The sequence below is a fragment of the Phaenicophaeus curvirostris genome, chromosome 1, assembly GCF_032191515.1.
Source record: "Phaenicophaeus curvirostris isolate KB17595 chromosome 1, BPBGC_Pcur_1.0, whole genome shotgun sequence".
Classification (NCBI taxonomy): Eukaryota; Metazoa; Chordata; class Aves; order Cuculiformes; family Cuculidae; genus Phaenicophaeus; species Phaenicophaeus curvirostris.
Window position 1 is genome coordinate 116,489,275 of NC_091392.1, and position 17,890 is coordinate 116,507,164.

A 17,890-nucleotide genomic window follows, 5' to 3' on the forward strand; every position below is an offset into this window, starting at 1 on the left:
TCCAGGCCAGCAACCACCACTGTGAAACAAGGCCCATCTGGTTTGCTGCAACATTTTATTGAACAGTAGCTTCAAAAAGGATCTCTGAGGGACAGATTACTTATTAAATGAACATGATAATCTTAACCTAAAAATTGCAGATATGATCACAAATTTGTTCCAAAGGTACTCTCTGGTAACAGCAACAGAAAACCTGAGAAAACAAATCCTGTCTCTGTCACTGATATTCTGTGAAATTCTAACTCATCAATTTGCTTTCACTCATAAAATAAGGATAATCTATATTCCCTTTTACAAATCAGCATTGTATTAAAACTTCTATAAACACTGTTTAGTACTGCTCAACTATGTCTAAACAATCTAAATTATGGTTGGCAAGTTGTCCATGATTATGTACGGCTAAGATCACAACACAAAGCAGGATCTAGAAGATAATTTTCCCTTTTCTAACCATGAAGAGGCTCTCCTCCTTTCAACTTTTCCAATGCCCCAGTAAGAGGCAAAGCAACACAAAAATCATGACCCAAGTCTGAGAGAGAATGAGGCTGCAGAAACAACAAGCACATAAAGAATAAAACAGAAAAGAGTAAGAAACTGAACCTATGAGAGGGAGAACAGGAAGAGAAGAAACGTGAATGAAGACCCATCAAGCCAGCAGAGACCTGTTTGAAAGAAGATAAAGCATTTGCTACTACAGCAACAAAAGCCAAGCCAAAGTTGTACACAAGCACAGCCATTTATTAGGATCAGGGTAGGAGCAGGACTCCCTAACTTCACTCTTGCGCATTGATGCTTCGTATGCCCTGCCTGGCTAGGCCATGGAAGTATGTCTCAGGCTGGAGCACAAAGCAGCAGCAGCTACTGCTGTGCAGGCAATGGTTCCACTGACTTCTCAGCACAAGTGAAGCCCTTTCTTTGTTGCACCAAGTCTGCTGCTATAGTCACGATGTCACCCATGCACGCCAGGGAGCACTGTCCAATAAGCAGCTGCCAGCTGCCACCTCAAGCCTCCACCAGAAGCAGCAAACAGGTTCCTTCAGCAATCCATAGGTTACTCCCAATTAGCAAAGGACTACCCATTGCCACACAGAGACGCGTTGGGTGAAAAGCCAGTGTGTCAACGGATGGGAATTCAAATAGACACCTGATTGATGGGGTTCTTGGTCAAGGCAAGAGGGATCCTCCTACTGCTCAGTTCTCTCCTTCCTTCTCCTGAGGAAGATTCTGGTCACCAAGTTTGGACACCCTAGCATTCCCCCCCAGCCTGTCCCAAGCACTGCTCTCTCCAACTCCACCGAACATCAACAGCACGATGCCTCCTAACATGCATCATCGACAGCACTGCCCACCTACAGCAGAAGCCAGGCCTTCCTTGACTACGGCTTTTGGGGACTAAATGCATATAGTAAAACACTTAAAACATTTATACAAAAGCCGAATGCTGAGCACGAGCAGCAATTCAGGGAGCTTCCCAAATGCTGCTTTCCAGAAAGCACTTTAAACAATGCAACAGGTGTTTAGGGAAACCCAGAGTACAATTGCCTGAAACAAGCCACGAAAATACATTGCAGGTTGATGTGGAAAATGGTTTTGCTTTCGAATCAAGATATTTTGTGGATGCTGTGCACTACCTCAGGAGGTGTACATCCAGCTATTTTTAGATAGTTTGTGTCCTGACAAGACTTTAATCCTAAACACGGCTGAATTAACAAATAACCGTTCTTGATCAATGGTTCGGATACACAGGGGGGACAGTGCAGTGAGATGAGTAGTACTGCTGTGTGACCTGCTCGTCAGAGGCATTTGCCTTCTACGACTTTGCTGTGTCGCATTCCTCATCAACAACAGACTGATGACACGCAGCATTACAGAAGCAGCGTCAGTCTTGTTCTAGGGGCCGTCAGATGGGAACAGCAACCAAGGGGCGGAGAAATCACAGTACCATAAATATTGTTCAAGGTGATGGGGAGAAACTGAAAAGGTTCCCCGAACATACCTCACATAGTCAATAAGGACTCTACATCTCAGTCACCTGCACTAGTGCAATTTTCATTTTTACAGGAAGTACTTCAATTTCTACGCTGTAAAATTTCTGATTCATCACCCACCTCTCCTATGCTCAGCACAACGAACTGCCATGCTCTGAAATAAACAGGAGCAGATAATGTTTTGTGCAACAAATAAACCTACAACTCGGATGCAAAACAGATACAAAAAGAGAACTACCTTGCATTAGTATCTGCACCTTGCAACAAAAACCTGTGTGGTCTTTTCCCCCCCTTTCGTACTTCACAGAAAGCATAAGAAAGGAAGAAATCCCGCAAAATGGGTTTAACAATCTTGCTTTGCAGACACATACTACTTTTCACCCCTAAGCTTCAAAACTCCTCACAAATCTCAACTGTATTTCCCAGGAGTTTTTGAAATAAATGCCATGCCCCCAGCTCCAGCTGGTAAATGGAGTCAGGAAAGTGCCACGCTAGCTCACGATGGTTCCAAAGACAGTCTTCAAAGGTTTTTATCCTCATCTGCCACTGCTCTGGGCCACATCTGATTTTTTTTTTTTTCTTTTCAAGCATCAGTATCAGAAATAAACCATTAAATCACTCATCCTACTGCAGTAATTATATTCTTGTCTTACAGAGATAATCAAAGCTTCTGGGAATTCCAGATATTTTTATATAAAACACAAAGCAATTGCAAAGCAGTAAAAAAACAGATGATAAGCTACACAGAAGAAGTTAGGCTATAGGTACAAGGTCTAATACTTAGGCCAGCAAAAGAGCAAAAATCCAGGATCTTCTGCTTGTGTAATTAACTGAGTGACTTTGTGCCCAAAAGCAGAGAACACAGCTAAGCACACAAACTCCAGCTGCCATGCAGGCCTCCAAACAGTTCTGAAACTCAACGGAACCCAAATGAAGACACTGAGGGGCTGCAGAGTCACAGGTACCTGCTTGCAGAGCATGATGTGCAGCGTTAGTGTTGGGGAACCAATTCAGCCATAAGCTATTCAAAAGTGTAAGACCTGGAGTAAAAGCACTTTCCCCTTACAAACTGCTGAAGAAAGAAATCAGGCTGCAATGGTAAGTTGAGTAACTTTGATCTTGCAAATGGATTTAAAAAAAAAATAGGTAAGAATCAAAAAATAAACCCAGTCCTTAAAAACCTGTATTTTAATTTAATGGCCAACAAAGTAAAACTGAAGTTCCCCTTTCTTCTTCCTTCAGTTTTCCACTGAAGTTCTAGAATGGGCTTCTACTAGTGTGAATAAGTAACTTCGAAATACAAGTGGATGGGTACTGCAAATACACATGTGCAATCAGAATGCACTTAAAAATACAGTATGTTTTCTTCATGATGTAGTCTGGTAGTGTGTTGTTCACGCTACTGCTCTAAGTAATCAGAAACTGGCTGGCATAGTATCTGGTGAATTACAGCGAGGCTGTGTATCGCTTGGTCTGTTCAGCCTGGAGGAGACTGAGGGCAGACCACATCACAGCTTACTGCTTCCTCACAAGGGGAGGATGAAGAGCAGGTGCTGATTTCTTCTTTCTAGTGACCCCAGAGAACAGTAAGAACGTGTACCAGGGGAGGTTCAGGTTGTTTATTAGGAAAAGGTTCTTCCCTGGTGGAGCATCGGAACAGGCTCCCCAGGGAAGCAGTCATGGCGCCAAGATAGACAATATTCAAAAAGTATTTGGACAAGGCTCTCAGATCCACGGTGTGAATGTTGGGGTTCCCTTGTGCAGGAACAGGAGTTGGACTCAATGATTCTTGCAGGCCCCTTCTGGCTCAGGACATTCTATAATTTTTAACAAATTACGACTGTTCTATTGGCTACTGCCAAGAAGGGAGACAATTCCTATACCAGTCAGGAAAGGCAGGGTGGATGCTGGGTTTAGGCCACTTGCCCTTTCCAACATTTCCTGCAATCACGTTCACTCAGCCTAGGCTGAATGAAGTCCACGCAAAGTTTAATGAACATGAGCAGAAAACGAGCATATTGCAGGTAAAAAATTTGCAGACAAAGCACTGCAGGCTGGGGCTGCTCCATTCACTGAGGGGAGACCTCATCACTGTTTGCAACTCCCTGAAAGGAGGTGGTAGTGAGGTGGGTATTGGTCTCTTCTCCCAAGTCACAGGTGACAGGACGAGAGGGAATGGCCTCCGGTTGTGCAAATGAAGGTTAAGATTGGACATGAGGAAATATCCTCAGGGTTAGTGGCTGAGGCTGTACAGTCCACAGAAAAGAAGGCTGAGGGAAGACCTTATCACCACCTATAGTTACCTGAAAGGAGGTCATAGAGAGGTGGGTGTTGGGTCTCTTCTCAAGTAACAATTATAGAACCATAGAACACCAGGATGGAAGGGACCTCAAAGACCATCTGGTCCAAGCTTTTTAGATGATATCTAGTTTAAATGAGATTGCCCAGCACCCTGTCAAGCTGATCCCTAAACACATTCATGGTAGAGGAATCTACCACTTCCTTGGGAAGGTTATTCCAATGTAACAGGAAGAGAGAGAATGGCCTCGAGTTGTGGCAGGAGATATTCACATCTGATATGAGGAAAAATTTCTTCACCAAAAGGGTTATTGAGGCTGCCCAGGGAGATCATAGAATCACCAAGTTGGAAAAGACTTCTTCGATCAAGCCTGTCCATTCCTATCTGCCACTAAACCATGTCCCGGAGCACCTCATCTACCCACCTTTTAAACACCTCCAGGGATGGGGACTCAACCACCTCCCTGGGCAGCCTCTGACAGTACCTGATGAACCTTTCTGTGATTATTTTTTTCCTGATATCCAATCTGAACCTCCCCTGGCACAGCTTGAGGCCATTCCCTCTTGTCCCATCACCTGTCTCTTGGGAGAAGAGGCGACTACTCTCCTCTCTACAACCTCCTTTCAGGTAGTTGTAGAGAGTGGTAAAGTCTCCCCTCAGCCTCCTCTTCTCCAGGCTAAACCTCAGTTCCCTCAGCCGCTCCTTGTAAGACTTGTTCTCCAGCCCCTTCACCAGCTTCGTTGCTCTTCTCTGGACTCGTTCCAGAGCCTCAACATCCTTCTTGCAGCGAGGGGCCCAGAAGTGGACACCGTATTTGAGGTGCGGAGACGGCGGAGGTGCTTAAAAGGCGGGTAGATGAGGTGCTCAGAGACCCGGTTTATCCGCGGATAGGTACGGTTCAGACTCGACGGCCTCAAAGGTCTTTCCCAACGATTCCTTTCCTCCTGGAACGGACCACCCCGCGCCTCCTCCCCGAGGACGGAGAGAGGGCGGCGGGCGGGCAGAGCGGCTCCCTCCTCCCCCCCTCAACCCGGGGCCCGGGAACCCCCCGGCGCCTCCCCCGCGCGGGGAACAATCCGGGGGATCCGGGAGCGGCGCCGCCGGGTTTTGCCTCCCGCCCACCTCGCGCGGCTCCCTCCCCCCTGTAACAAAGAACAGGCGGCGTGGAGGAGAAGGAGGAGGAGGAAGAGGAGGCCGCAGCCACCCCCACCCCCCCTCACACCCCTACACCCCACGAAGCCTCACGCACCTCAGGGCCGCGCGCCGCGGGGGTTCCCGCCCGCGGGCCCGGAGAGAGCGTGGTCGGGGGAGAAAGGGGGAAGGGGTGGGATGGAAAGAACGAGGAAGGAGGGATGGAGGGAGAGGGGAGGGACGCGGCGGGCGGGAGCGCGGGGAAAGCGGCGTTACCTGCCCGGGGGGGGAAATGGCCAGACCCGGATCGGATCCGCGCTCCGGGTTCCGATCCGCTCCGGAAGCCACGCGACACCGGAAGCCGGCGCGGCCGCAAAGCACGGCGGGAAATGTAGTCCCGACGGCGCCGCCGCACGTGGGGTCCGCCAGCGCCCCGCCGGGCTAGGGCTGCGGGTGGGGGGGGGGGGAAGGACAGAAACACCCGCCTGGAAAAGAGCTTTGGGGTCGTTAATTGGCCGACGTGGCGGCCAAGCCACTCACCGTGATGTCTGGGAAGTCATGGCAATCATGAGAAGTCCTTGGTGGCTGGAAGAAGGGCAACATTGCCCTCGTTTTTAAAATGGGTAGAAAGGATGAGCCTCGGAACTACCGACCTTTCAGCCTCACCTCTCTGCCTGGGAAGATCATGGAACAGATCCTCCTAGAAGCTATGCTAGAGCACGTGGAGGACAGGGCAGCTAGCACTGCTGCACCAGGGGCAAGTCTGTCCCTGCCCATCACAGGGGGTTGGAATTAGGTGATCTTTAAGATCCCTTCCAACTCAAACCATTCTAAGTCCTGTATGACTAGGTGAGGGGCAGATTTAGACTAGACATAAGGAGGAATTTCTTCACGATGAGAGTGGTGAGGCACTGGCACAGGTTGCCCAGGGAAGCTGCGGCTGCCCCGTCCCTGGAGATGTTCAAGGCCAGGTTGGATGGGACCTGGTCTAGTGGGAGGTGTCCCTGCCCATGACAGGGGGTGGTACCTAAATGATCTTTAAGGTTCCTTCCAACGCAAACTATTTTATGATTCTATGATTGTTGAGTCCAACCGTACCTGCCCTCCACTAAATCTTAAGCACTTCATCTCCCTGTCTTTTAAACACCTCCAGGGATGGGGACTCCACCACCTTCCCGGGCAGCTGTGCCACTGTTCAGTAACCCTTTAGGTGAAAAAATGATTCCTGATACCTAATGTGAATGTCCCCTGGCGCAACCTGAGCCCATTCCCTCTCTTATCACATCGGAATAATTCCCCCAGGGAAGTAGTAGATTCCTCTACACTGGACACGTTTAAGGATCAGCTTGACAGGGTGCTGGGCCATCTCATTTAAAGTATACACCACCTAAAAAGGTTGGACCAGATCATAATTGAGGTCCCTTCCACCCTGGCATTCTATAATTTTATAATCACAGCTCTAACCCTATTCTCTCAGCCACTCCTCGTAAGACTTGTTCTCCAGCCTTTTCATCGGCTTCATTGCTCTTCTCTGGATGTGCTCCAGCTCCTCAAAGACCTTCTTTAGTGAGAGGCCCCAAACTGAACACAGGATTTGAGGTGTAGCCTCACCAGTGCCAAGTACAGGGCTACCCTTGCTTCCCTGGTCCTGCTGGCCATGCTATTTCTGATACAAGGTGCCATCAGCCTTCTTGGCCATGTGGGTACCATGCTGGCTCATATTCAGCTGGCTGAATAGCAGGGAGCTGCCATGGTGTTTGGTACCCTCAGCTCAAGGCGTTTTAAACCTGGTTACTGCAGTGTCCATCCCTCTCCCAGCAGAAATGTTTGCTGTGCTGCCAAGAGCACCTGTCCAGAGGCAGAGACCAGGGCCAAGAGGTACCTATAGTTTATGTATCCACGCTTTATGTATTCAAGCATGATGCCCCAACGTTTTCCTCTGGTAAGAAGCATTGTCTACAATCGAGTTCCCCCCTAGAGCCATATGCAGTGGTCCCTGCCGCTGTGGTGTGACTGGCTAGTTGTCACAGTGAGAACACCCGTGAAGACTCAAAGATGGGAATGGCCTCAAGCTCCACCAGGGAAGGTTCAGGCTGGACATTAGGAAAAGATTTTTCATGGAAAGGGTCATTGGGCACTGGAACAGGCTGCCCAGGGAGGTGGTTGAGTCACCTTCCCTGGAGGTGTTTAAGGGATGGGTAGACGAGGTGCTAAGGGGCATGGTTTAGTGATTGATAGGAATGGTTGGACTTGATGATCCAGTGGGTCTTTTCCAACCTAGCGATTCTATGATTCTGTGATGGAAAGCAAGCACCAGCTCTGTCCCCACTAGAGGACATGCTCTTCTCACAGCTGACTTTAACAGTTGGCTATGGCCAGGCCCTCTCCCACCACTCACCTTACCTTTCCCATGTCTCCTTCACCACAAGTACCCAGTTTCAAGACTAATGTGTAGAGACTACAGTGACTCTCTTCTTGCTAAATGCTTGGGTAAGCTGAAGCAATGCAGCATTTGAATTTTGAAAATATTACTTCTTGGCAGTGTTAATTCAAGTAAGGAGAACTGCTTGTTCTTTAAAAATGACTCACCAAAAGTTTTCAAGGAGCACAGGATTAGTAAGTGGAATTTTTCAAGGATCTAAGCACATGTATGGGTCATTTACTTTCTCAAAGACCTAAGTCAACTGGTCTTTAGTTTTGTATAGTCTGCTTTTATTTATTTTTCCTGTACATATCAGTGCATATTCACATTCAGAATGTTGTCTTTGGGTCTCTGCCTAGGTTTCTCCAGCATCCAGGGCACAAGGGTGGTTATCCTGTTTGCAGTGCATTCACTTTGTCAGAACAAGTATTAACTAATTCAGAATAGTTATCTGTATGTCTCTTAGCTGAATCAGTCTGGATTTGCAATACATAGGAGTCTGGACTGTGCAGCTTCAAAATGGTTTCTGCATTGGTTTTTCTGGTCAGTATTCCTGCCTTTTCTTAATATCAGACTGAGAACTTGCATCTCAGTGATGCAGAGAGATGAATAAAGATCCCTTCCCTTCATTAAGAAAGATGAACTGGAGGAAAAAGCATGGTGCCAAACTTAGTGCTACATTTTTGGGACACAAACCCCCCGTGCGGTGCTACAGACTAGGAGAAGTCTGTCTAGAAAGCTGCCTGGAGGAGAGGGACCTGGGGGTGTTGGTTGGCAGCCAACTGAACATGAGCCAGCAGTGTGCCCAGGTGGCCAAGAAGGCCAATGGCGTCTTGGCTTGTATGAGAAACGGCGTGACCAGCAGGTCCAGGGAGGTTATTCTCCCTCTGTACTCAGCACTGGTGAGACCGCTTCTCAAATCCTGTGTTCAGTTCTGGGCCCCTCACTATAGGAAAGATATTGAGGTCCTAGAGTGTGTTGAGAGAAGAGCATCGAAACTGGTGAAGGGGTTGGAGAACAAGTCCTGTGAGGAGCGGCTGAGGGAGCTGGGGTTGTTTAGCCTGGAGAAGAGGAGGCTGAGGGGAGACATCATTGCTCTCTACAACTACCTGAAAGGAGGTTGTGGAGAGCTGGGTGTTGGTCTTTTCTCCCAAGTGACAGGGCAAGAGGGAATGGCCTCAAGCTGCATCAGGGGAAGTTTAGATTGGACATTAGGAAAAATTTCTTCACAGAAAGGGTTATCAAGCACTATCAGAGGCTGCCCAGGGAGGTAGTTGAGTCCCCATCCCTGGAGGTGTTTAAAAGGTGGGTAGATGAGGTGCTTGGGGACATGATTTAGTAGTAGACAGATACGGTTGGAGTCGATGATCTCCAAGGTCTTTTCCAACCTAATGATTATGATTCTATGATTTTTTTCCTGCTCTCATTCTGCTAGGTCTTGTCAGTTTTATTAGCGTACACAAACGGCATCACACAAGTTAACAAACCTTACCCAATATTAGAACAGGAAGGAAAAATAAGATTGTTTGTTGGGAGACTATCAGGAAATTTCAACCAAGCACTTCAAGAATATGAACTAAACAGGCATAGAAATGCGGGCTGTTACTCCCAGTAAGGTTACTTACAATTTCCTTGCAAAAGAAGGCATAGCACTCACTTTGGGAAGGGAAATAAACACACTATTGTGACTATGTTCATGTGAATTCCTATTTTTGGTGGCTTTGGTTTTGGTTTTTTTTTCCTTTCCTCAGTTTGGTAGGGTTTTGTGGCAGCATTAATTTAGAATATAATTTTTTCAGTAAAATGATTGAAGAGGACCTCATTCCCAGGCTGTGCTCATCTTCGTACTGGTGGCTTCTATATAGGATCTAGGCCCTAACACCCCTCCCCCTTTGACCCTAAAATTACAAAGAGTGTACAAAAAAACTGGGGAGGGACTTTTTACAAAGGCACGTAGTGATAGGACTAAGGGCAATGGCTGTAAGTTGGAGAGGGACAGATTTGGACTAGACATTAGGAGGAAATTCTTCACCATGAGAGTGGTGAGGCCCTGGCACAGGTTGCCCAGGGAAGCTGTGGCTGCCCCATCCCTGGAGGTGTTCAAGGCCAGGCTGGATGGGGCCTTGGGTAGCCTGATGTGGTGGGATGTCCCTGCCCATGGCAGGGGGGGTGGAATTAGATGATCTTTAAGGTCCCTTCCAACTCAAACCACTCTAAGATTCTATAACATAACAGAGAAAAAAAAAAACCAAGTAGCCATGATGAGTTCCACAAATCCTCCCATCAGATTCCCACCCCGTCCATGTTTCAGACAATTTCTGAAGGAACAACAAAGGGCCATTTGATATGAGTGAGGCTGTCAGAAACAACCCACAACTGTCAGCACAGCATAGATGGAGAACTCTGCTCCTGAATAAACAGGTAAATGGACCCTGTTAGCCAACAGGTCAAATTAGTAGAGTTGTCTAGAAAAACAGTTGTTACACTTGGCAGACTAGGTACATAAGACAGAACACTACACAGAGACAATTGGCTTTTATTGTATGTACAGCAGTAGTTATTTCTTTTAAAAAATCCTCTTCTCAGGCTTTTTAGTGATATAATAAATCTGTACATCATAGACATCTTAATTGCACCAACTTAATTTTGTGCACACACAGAAAAAATAAAGAAAAAAAAACACCACAGAAGAAGTAACTATCACAGTTAAATGCTAGAAAAAAATGTTTTACTCTACCTGGAATATCAAAGCATAATACATTATTGGGAAATACAGTGTTATAGTATTGGAGAGACCTCAGACCCGTCCTTCCCAGTTATTTTCACATCATGCCAGCACCTTGCGTAGTAGCAGTTTGGATATCCTGAGTGAAATGATACTACTCACCCTTAACTTAATCACCCTTGTTATACAGTTAATCTTGAGCTGTTTGTCACTAAGGCTGTGGCTTAGCAATGTACAGAAGCATACGCTGACTTTAAACACATGAATAAATCCACTTAGGTCCTGTGGAGGTCAAAGCATGAGGTCAGCTGTTCCCATTTACACAGGGAATGTCTTAGCCCGGAGCTATCGTATACTTAATTCTGTACCAGGATAAGCACTTATCTCAAACTTCAGCTCTACAACTCAAAAACTGCAATAAACCCAAATGAGAAAGCCATGCGGCTCCCAGCTTGTATAGAATTCTTGATCCTTGTGATACCTGGAGTTACCGGTGCTGAAAAAGATGTTAAAACAAGAGCAAGATTCTTATTTTACTTCTCTGGTAGCATTTTATGTAGTCAACTTCACTTTTTCCTATACTTTGCATATCAAGAACACCAAAACTTTACAAGAAATACACAGCAGAAAGCTTTTGCTTGAAAATCACCTAGAACCAGCCAGGAGATGCAGTACCACGAAATACTGTAACGTTTCACTGATCCTCAAAATTGGCATCATTGCCGGGCAATAGTACACCTCAAAAAAAGCCTTGCTATAAGCCAAGTCCTCTCAGGTTCAAGACCATAACTACTGGTTTCTATGACCTGAAGCTCCAAGCCCTCTCTGAAAAAAAGGAGAGAAGGAAAACTAAAATCTAAGAGGAAGCAAAAGAATAAAGCCCAGTGTTTATGCACGCACGGTTTATGACATGTCTATTAAATTGAAGACGTTGCCATGCGTATTTTGCTTTTTTAAATTAATATGATTTTTTTTTCCACAATGATACTCCTTCTTCTTCCTGCCACCTAAGATTCCCAAGTTTCATATATAGTCACAGTGAAGTGAATATCATTTCTTCCTGGGGTGAACAGGATATGAAAAAAGGCAAAGGAAGTGACTTTTAAAGTGACCTCAGTAACTTGGAGAAAGTTACCTAGCTCACACTTGAGATATTATGTAGTTTTATTGCTTCAATCTACAAAGAGAAATTTAATTCTTGTACTACTTTCTCAGTCAAAATTCACACTAAAGGCAAGGCAAATCTCAGTTAAGTAAGGATGCAGGATGTCCCCATCAAGGCAAATGAAAAGCTAAAATGCCATAAAGCAAAACAAACCACAAACACAGATTAAGAACGTTCAGTTATGGACATCAAATGTCTTTAGAAAGAAAAAGCAAGCTTTCATCTCTTACTCCTCAGAAAATAAATACTATGGCTGCTTTGCTGTACAGAACACCCAGAAACACAGGAGTGTAAGAAACAGGGCAAAAAGGAAGACAGATTTCACAGGTTGTTTCCAAGCTATTGTTCTGAAGTAATGAAACTGGAAGACAGAAAACACAGAAAACAACAAGTTTTCAGTGTCATATCATGCAGAGATTTCTTCTGCTGTTTAAACGAATAGTTATTAAAATCATGAAGACTGCGAAACATAAAAGAGCAAAATTATTCCCTTCAGCTTCCTTCACACAAACGTACAGGAAACATCCAGCACCTGACAGGTTACATTGCAGTGTTTAGTCATGGCAGTTTTCAAACCCAGTCCTCCTACCCCAAACCTGCAGTAGAACTCCCACTGGTTGTCCATATCCAACCCATATTGACCTAAATGCTAGTACATGAAAAATATACGTACTTCGATCTCCTGATCTTAAATGACCACCCGATCATCTTGGGATGCAACATTATGGGCCTTTAGAGTTGTCACAACTGAGCAACTTAATTCTCACTTTGTGTTTAGTACTTTAGCTTGCTTTTACAAGACACAAATTATTGGTAGAGGAGTAGGAAGAGTCACACACCAATCGGATACGGAGGTCAGACATCAAACCAAATGATGGTAATTTTCCTGAGGAGTGAAGGCAATTAAAAAGACAAGTTTCCCTTTTTACCCTAAATGCCTTGCTGTCCTCATCTTAAAAATTCACTCTATTATATGTGAACCCAAACCTTGACACAGTTTGTAGTACAGAATGTTCTTGGTTCCCACCATCAAGACATGCATTTAGGCAATTATCAAGATCTTAATAAAGAGGAACCAAAACCCCACTTCATTGTGTATCTGTTCTTTGAGGTAAGCTACAAACAAACCCTGCCTGTATTCTGCAAGTTAGTCAGTGTTCTTTCCACCCCATTCTACAGTACATGATAAAGCTTCTGTAAATTAGTATAAAATCCCAGTCCAGTAACTTAAGCAGACTTCGAGTAGTGTTATTTATGTGCTCCCTTTACATTCCCAATTCCATAGCTCTTCACTTTTAGTGTAAGGGGGTGCTACCCATGAAGCTCAGTCTCACTTTGATTTCTTAAACTCAGTGACCAAACGTGGCAGGGATGCAACCCACCCTGCCCTATCACGTAAAGAGCTCCTAGTAAAGTCAAGGGAAAAAAAAAGTATGTTGAGAGAATATAACTTTTTTTTTAATGTTCATGTCACTAACCACTGTAGAACAGATTAGGAAACCTAAATTTTACTTTGTATTAAATGGACAATAAACAAGTGTCCAAGCACATCCAAGCTGGACAAACTTGTATTACCAAACTGGGATCTCTAAGCACATCACACCTCTAGAAGACTCATTTGCAAGCAATTTTCGAAATACAGAGTATTAAAATGCCTTCCAAGTGTTTTCATAAGAAGCAGCATGCTTAAACATACAACTATTTGATAGTCTGGACTGCTGTACTACCACAGTGATTTTAGGAGGTTACACATAAATAGTATTTTTAAATAGTAAGTTCAGTTAAGGATTTTGTCAGTTCATTTCTTCTAATATTTTCTTAGAAAAAAAAGAATCCCAAACTCCTCTACGTTTATATTATTTGTGAAAGCATTTACCAAGAAATCTAAGAGTCCACCAGAAACTCTAAAATGTGTTTTTGTTCTTCAGTGACCTTCTAGTTTTGAAGAATGGTTTAAGTTGAAAGCCCAAGTATCTGCCAAAGTGCTGGATGTCTTTTAAGGGTAGGAAGCGGGGGAGGAATTACTCTTGGCAAAGCAGGCACAAATCTATCATCCATTCACATCAGTTATTTAGATGGAATGGATGTTTTTCTTGGCTAATGAGAACAGACTTGGTCCTTTGTCCTCAGTTGGAATGTAGATGATGGAAAAGTACAGGTATGCACAAAAGATGGTACCTGTGAAATATTGACCATTTTACTCTTCTTAATAGCCAAAACAAGAACTATCCTTTTACTTTCATCAGGCTTCCCATTTAAAGGAGCCAGCTGCAGTATTTAATGAGGAAAAAACGTAAAAAACCCTCACCCACTCAAGCACTCGCTGCGTAACAACACTGGTAGATCTAGAAACTGAAAGGCAACTAAGGGAGCCGCTGTTACTATTTTTTAAAAAGCTCTCTTCACAACTGTGTTTCCTAAGATCTCAGTAAGTGGAAAATAAAACAAACTGTCTAATGGAAAGTATTACAGGGGTAAATGGGCTCTACTTATCGCTTATCGCTCCTAGCTTTGCACTTGATATGGTGGTTACTATACTTGTCTAACAAGTACTTTGGAGAAGGAATTAGAGCCCCTCTGATAGGATTTTGCACTAGCAACTCAGCTTCTCAGTCAGGGAAGAAAAGCTACATATAAGAATTTGTAAATGTCTTGTTTCCAAGTAGACTCAAGTAGACTTAAAAAAGTTCTGTGGGTTTTTTCTTTTTAGCACAACATACACAGAACATTAAACAATATGCTAGTACAAGTATTTGCATAATTTGTTGATTTATGGCTAATATCAAAGGCATCTCTCCACCTACATGGACTGAGCAGTTATTACAGCAGGCTACAGTTATTACAATAGGCTATCTTAATCAGCATTTTAGTTCTGCTTCTGAAAACTTACCAGTTTCCCAATTACAATACGAACTGCATCTGGGTCTCTCTTTTCCTTTTCAGCCTGACTCGAAAAACAAGTTGAGACTTGCATTGCTACTATTCCAGGCTGGAGCAAGGAAGCACAGTGGTGTGTATCTTCTCTCTTTCTAGTGGTTCAGTCATATATAGCATGCATGATGTTTCAGTTCTTAGCTCCCCGTTAACATAAACTAGGTGCTCATATGCAGGTTCTCCCTATCTGCACCATTCCCCATCCTCTCTCATCTTCTACAATAAAGCACATGGTCCTCCAAAATGTCACAATACAATTAGCACTGCTTCTGTTTGAAGGAGCAACTTTATACTCAGAGAGACAAAGTGTTCCGGAAAAATCAACAAAGATGACAAGCTTTCCGATTATTCCCGGACCACAGTATTAGTGAACATCATTTTAGGCAAGTCTTCAGCCGTATCTGTATTCTCTAGTACTGCTCTGTAAACAAATGGTCAACTGCCATGCATGTATCCCATCAGAGAGTGCTCAGTCTCATATGTGTGGTTCTGCCGAAGCACCGTTCAGTTTGCTCTTGCTTTTGTTTTTGGAAAGGAGCTTTCTGCTCAGAATACGTGAAAGCGTGCCTCCCTTCTTGCGCGTTTCCTCTGACAGTGGCTGCTGCAAGTAGACAAGATCATTGTGTGATTGACTCATTCCTGGATCCTTCTGATGATGTCGCCGTCGGAAGAAGAGCTTTGCACTTTTTTTCAAAATCCCACCTGCGGAAGCAAACAGCAGAGGTGCAGGACACTTTAGACAGAACAGGCTGCTTTCCTCTTGGAGCTCAGCTTTAACTGTAACTGCAGCACAACTGAGAAAAGCCTCAGTCTTACCATTTCCAGCTTAAGCATCACCCTTGTAGCAATTCAGACAATGTTAAAAAGCTAAGAGTGTGGTGAATCTAAAGCAAGAATATTTATGGTCTGTAACCTAGAGGCCGTAATAGTATGAATTTCACCTTGGATCAAGAGATTTCAGATACTGTCAAACACAAGCAATCGTCATGCTTTTAGCCACAGGCACACATACGTACACTATATTCTACTGAATCCACCTCGCCCCACTGCTGATCCAGCCCTCTCCCAGCTGAACATGTCTGAGAAATTCACTCTGTGACAGTATGTATTTCTCTGTTTCTCCTCATTCCATGCAAGTACCATGCAAACTGAATTGCTTAAGTTCACAACAGACTGTGGTATTTCTAGATCTATGCATATCCACTTGCAGAGTTAGCAGGAACATTAAGGAGGAGAGAAGAGCTTACATACATTGTTAGAGGAGTGCTAAAGAAAAAAGGAATTTTCCTTCAGTTCTTACAGAAATTATACTGTTGGAAAGGAAGAAGAGCTACTGTAAAACACACCTATGAGCAATCAAATAGTAATCCTCCGACTTCAACTTCTAAAGCCAATCCACACATCTTGTGGAAGTCTTCTTCCTTATACTTCACTAATTTCAAATGCTCTTCCAAAAGCTACAGTAGTGTTGAAACATACATGCACAGCATTTGGTTAGGGTTGTACACTGCGTTCTCACACATCAAACAGGCATATCCAATCTTTCCAATACAACAAAACCAGAGTATTTTACAAAAAAAAAATGAAATAGAGGAAGTAATGTTGCTCTCCACTGTTTCAGAGATCAAAGGAGATGAAAAGAAAAGATCAGCCTGCGATGCACAAAATCACAGAATGCTTTGGGTTGGAAGGGACCCTTACAGGTCATCTAGTCTAATTCCTCTGCAGGAGCAGGGTCACCTTTAACATCTTTAATTAGATCAGATTGCTCAGAGCCCCATCCAATCCGCAGGATGGCAAACTCCACCAAAATGAAGGCGGCATTTTAACTTGAAGTGAGGGACGCTGTTGGTGCTGGAGAACAGTACCTGGCAGTCAGTCTGCCTACAGTAGATATATTCTACTGCAGCATTCTATCTGGCAGCATGTATTCTACACAAATTCAGCAGCACCACCTAGAGTAACAATCATGAAACATCTGCTATTTTAAAAATCCCGTTAGGAATAGCAATTCATTTCAAACAGATTAAAAGTAACACTACATCTGCTTCTAATAGGTTCAGAAATTCACTTAAATCCCTTCTGTAGTAAATTACGTTGCTTTATTTTGTTGTGCTCCTTCCCTTGATCCCATGTCAAACCTGCTATGCAGCCAAGGCAATTGCAGCTATCATCTCACCAGGGAGTCAGGACTCATATTGTCAACACCATCCACCAGCACTTCTCTCTCTGCAATCTTGGATTGTTTTTGCAGCCACTGTTCTGCCAAATTCCACCTTCCCTTTCCATGTGCGCACGTGTGCCTGATGCATAAGGCAGCAAGACTGCAGCTGGCAGAGACAACTCTCTGAGTTACCAGCAACACTCAGACTGGTGTCAGTACATCAGCCCAACATTAAAATAGCAACAGTTTTCTGCAGAACTGGGCAGTGCTGTTATCAAAGTAGCATGAGCCAATTTGAATGAAGGAGGACCCAGGTAGCAAGCCAACACAGGAGCCTTCTGGCAGTCAGACTAGTACATGAGGACAATCTTCTCCCTGGCAAAGCTTCTACACCTCATTCCCACAACAACAGCAGTTTTTTTTCATTTTTCTTGGTTCAGCTATTAATTCCTGTCACTGCACGGTCTTGATTCTGCTTTTCCTCCCATTACAAATGGAGACAAAAAGCAATACATAAACCAATTCTATCATAGAATCACCAGGTTGGAAAAGACCCACCGGATCATGGAGTCCAACCATAATCACCTTTCATGTGATACTGTACAATAGCTAGAATTGCATGTTTGTCCCCCAAGGACTTGACACAGGCTGCGTGTCATTTTGCACAGCAACAGCTGCAGAAGAGGTATTTCATGGCAGCTCTGCTGTACACAGCCAGACACTTTGTTGTTCATATCGCAGCAGTTATAAACATGTGCTTGGGATCATTACTTTGTATTTTCAGGACTCAGCACTCAGCATCTGGAAGGATATTCTAGCATGTTTTGTCATGCTGCTGCTGAGACCTTTCTCACAGGGCACTGCTTCTCACCCTTTCTTATAGGGTAGAAGCAGAAGTCAGCTGAAAGCAACTATAACTCATGGATTTGAATCTTGACTGCTCTGCCATCACCCTCCGATTGATTTTTTTGGCAAGGCAGTACCACTTGAAGCCGTTGTCAACAGTGTAAAAGAAACAGCGTTCAACCCAATGATACTGACAGTTGTTAATATGCAAAGGCC

At 44.3% G+C, this 17,890-nt stretch overlaps 2 protein-coding genes across 4 annotated transcripts in view; both read right to left on the reverse strand.

Moving 5' to 3' along the window:
* The window catches only part of PRDM15 (PR/SET domain 15), a 42,416-nt gene extending 36,692 nt beyond the window's left edge, over positions 1-5,724 (reverse strand). Inside the window, exon 1 of the mRNA XM_069872328.1 lies at positions 5,695-5,724. The gene's annotated coding sequence lies outside the window, so the exon portion shown is untranslated. The remainder of the gene's footprint in view (positions 1-5,694) is intronic.
* A 4,636-nt stretch (positions 5,725-10,360) lies between these two features.
* Positions 10,361-17,890, reverse strand: part of C2CD2 (C2 calcium dependent domain containing 2) — a 45,625-nt gene continuing 38,095 nt past the window's right edge. For 2 of the 3 annotated variants that reach the window (XM_069872293.1, XM_069872283.1), the window contains exon 14: positions 10,361-15,366. In XM_069872293.1, the coding sequence (XP_069728394.1) occupies positions 15,140-15,366 (227 nt within the window). In that variant the 3' untranslated portion in view covers positions 10,361-15,139. The remainder of the gene's footprint in view (positions 15,367-17,890) is intronic. The other variant, XM_069872302.1, reaches the window with a different exon arrangement.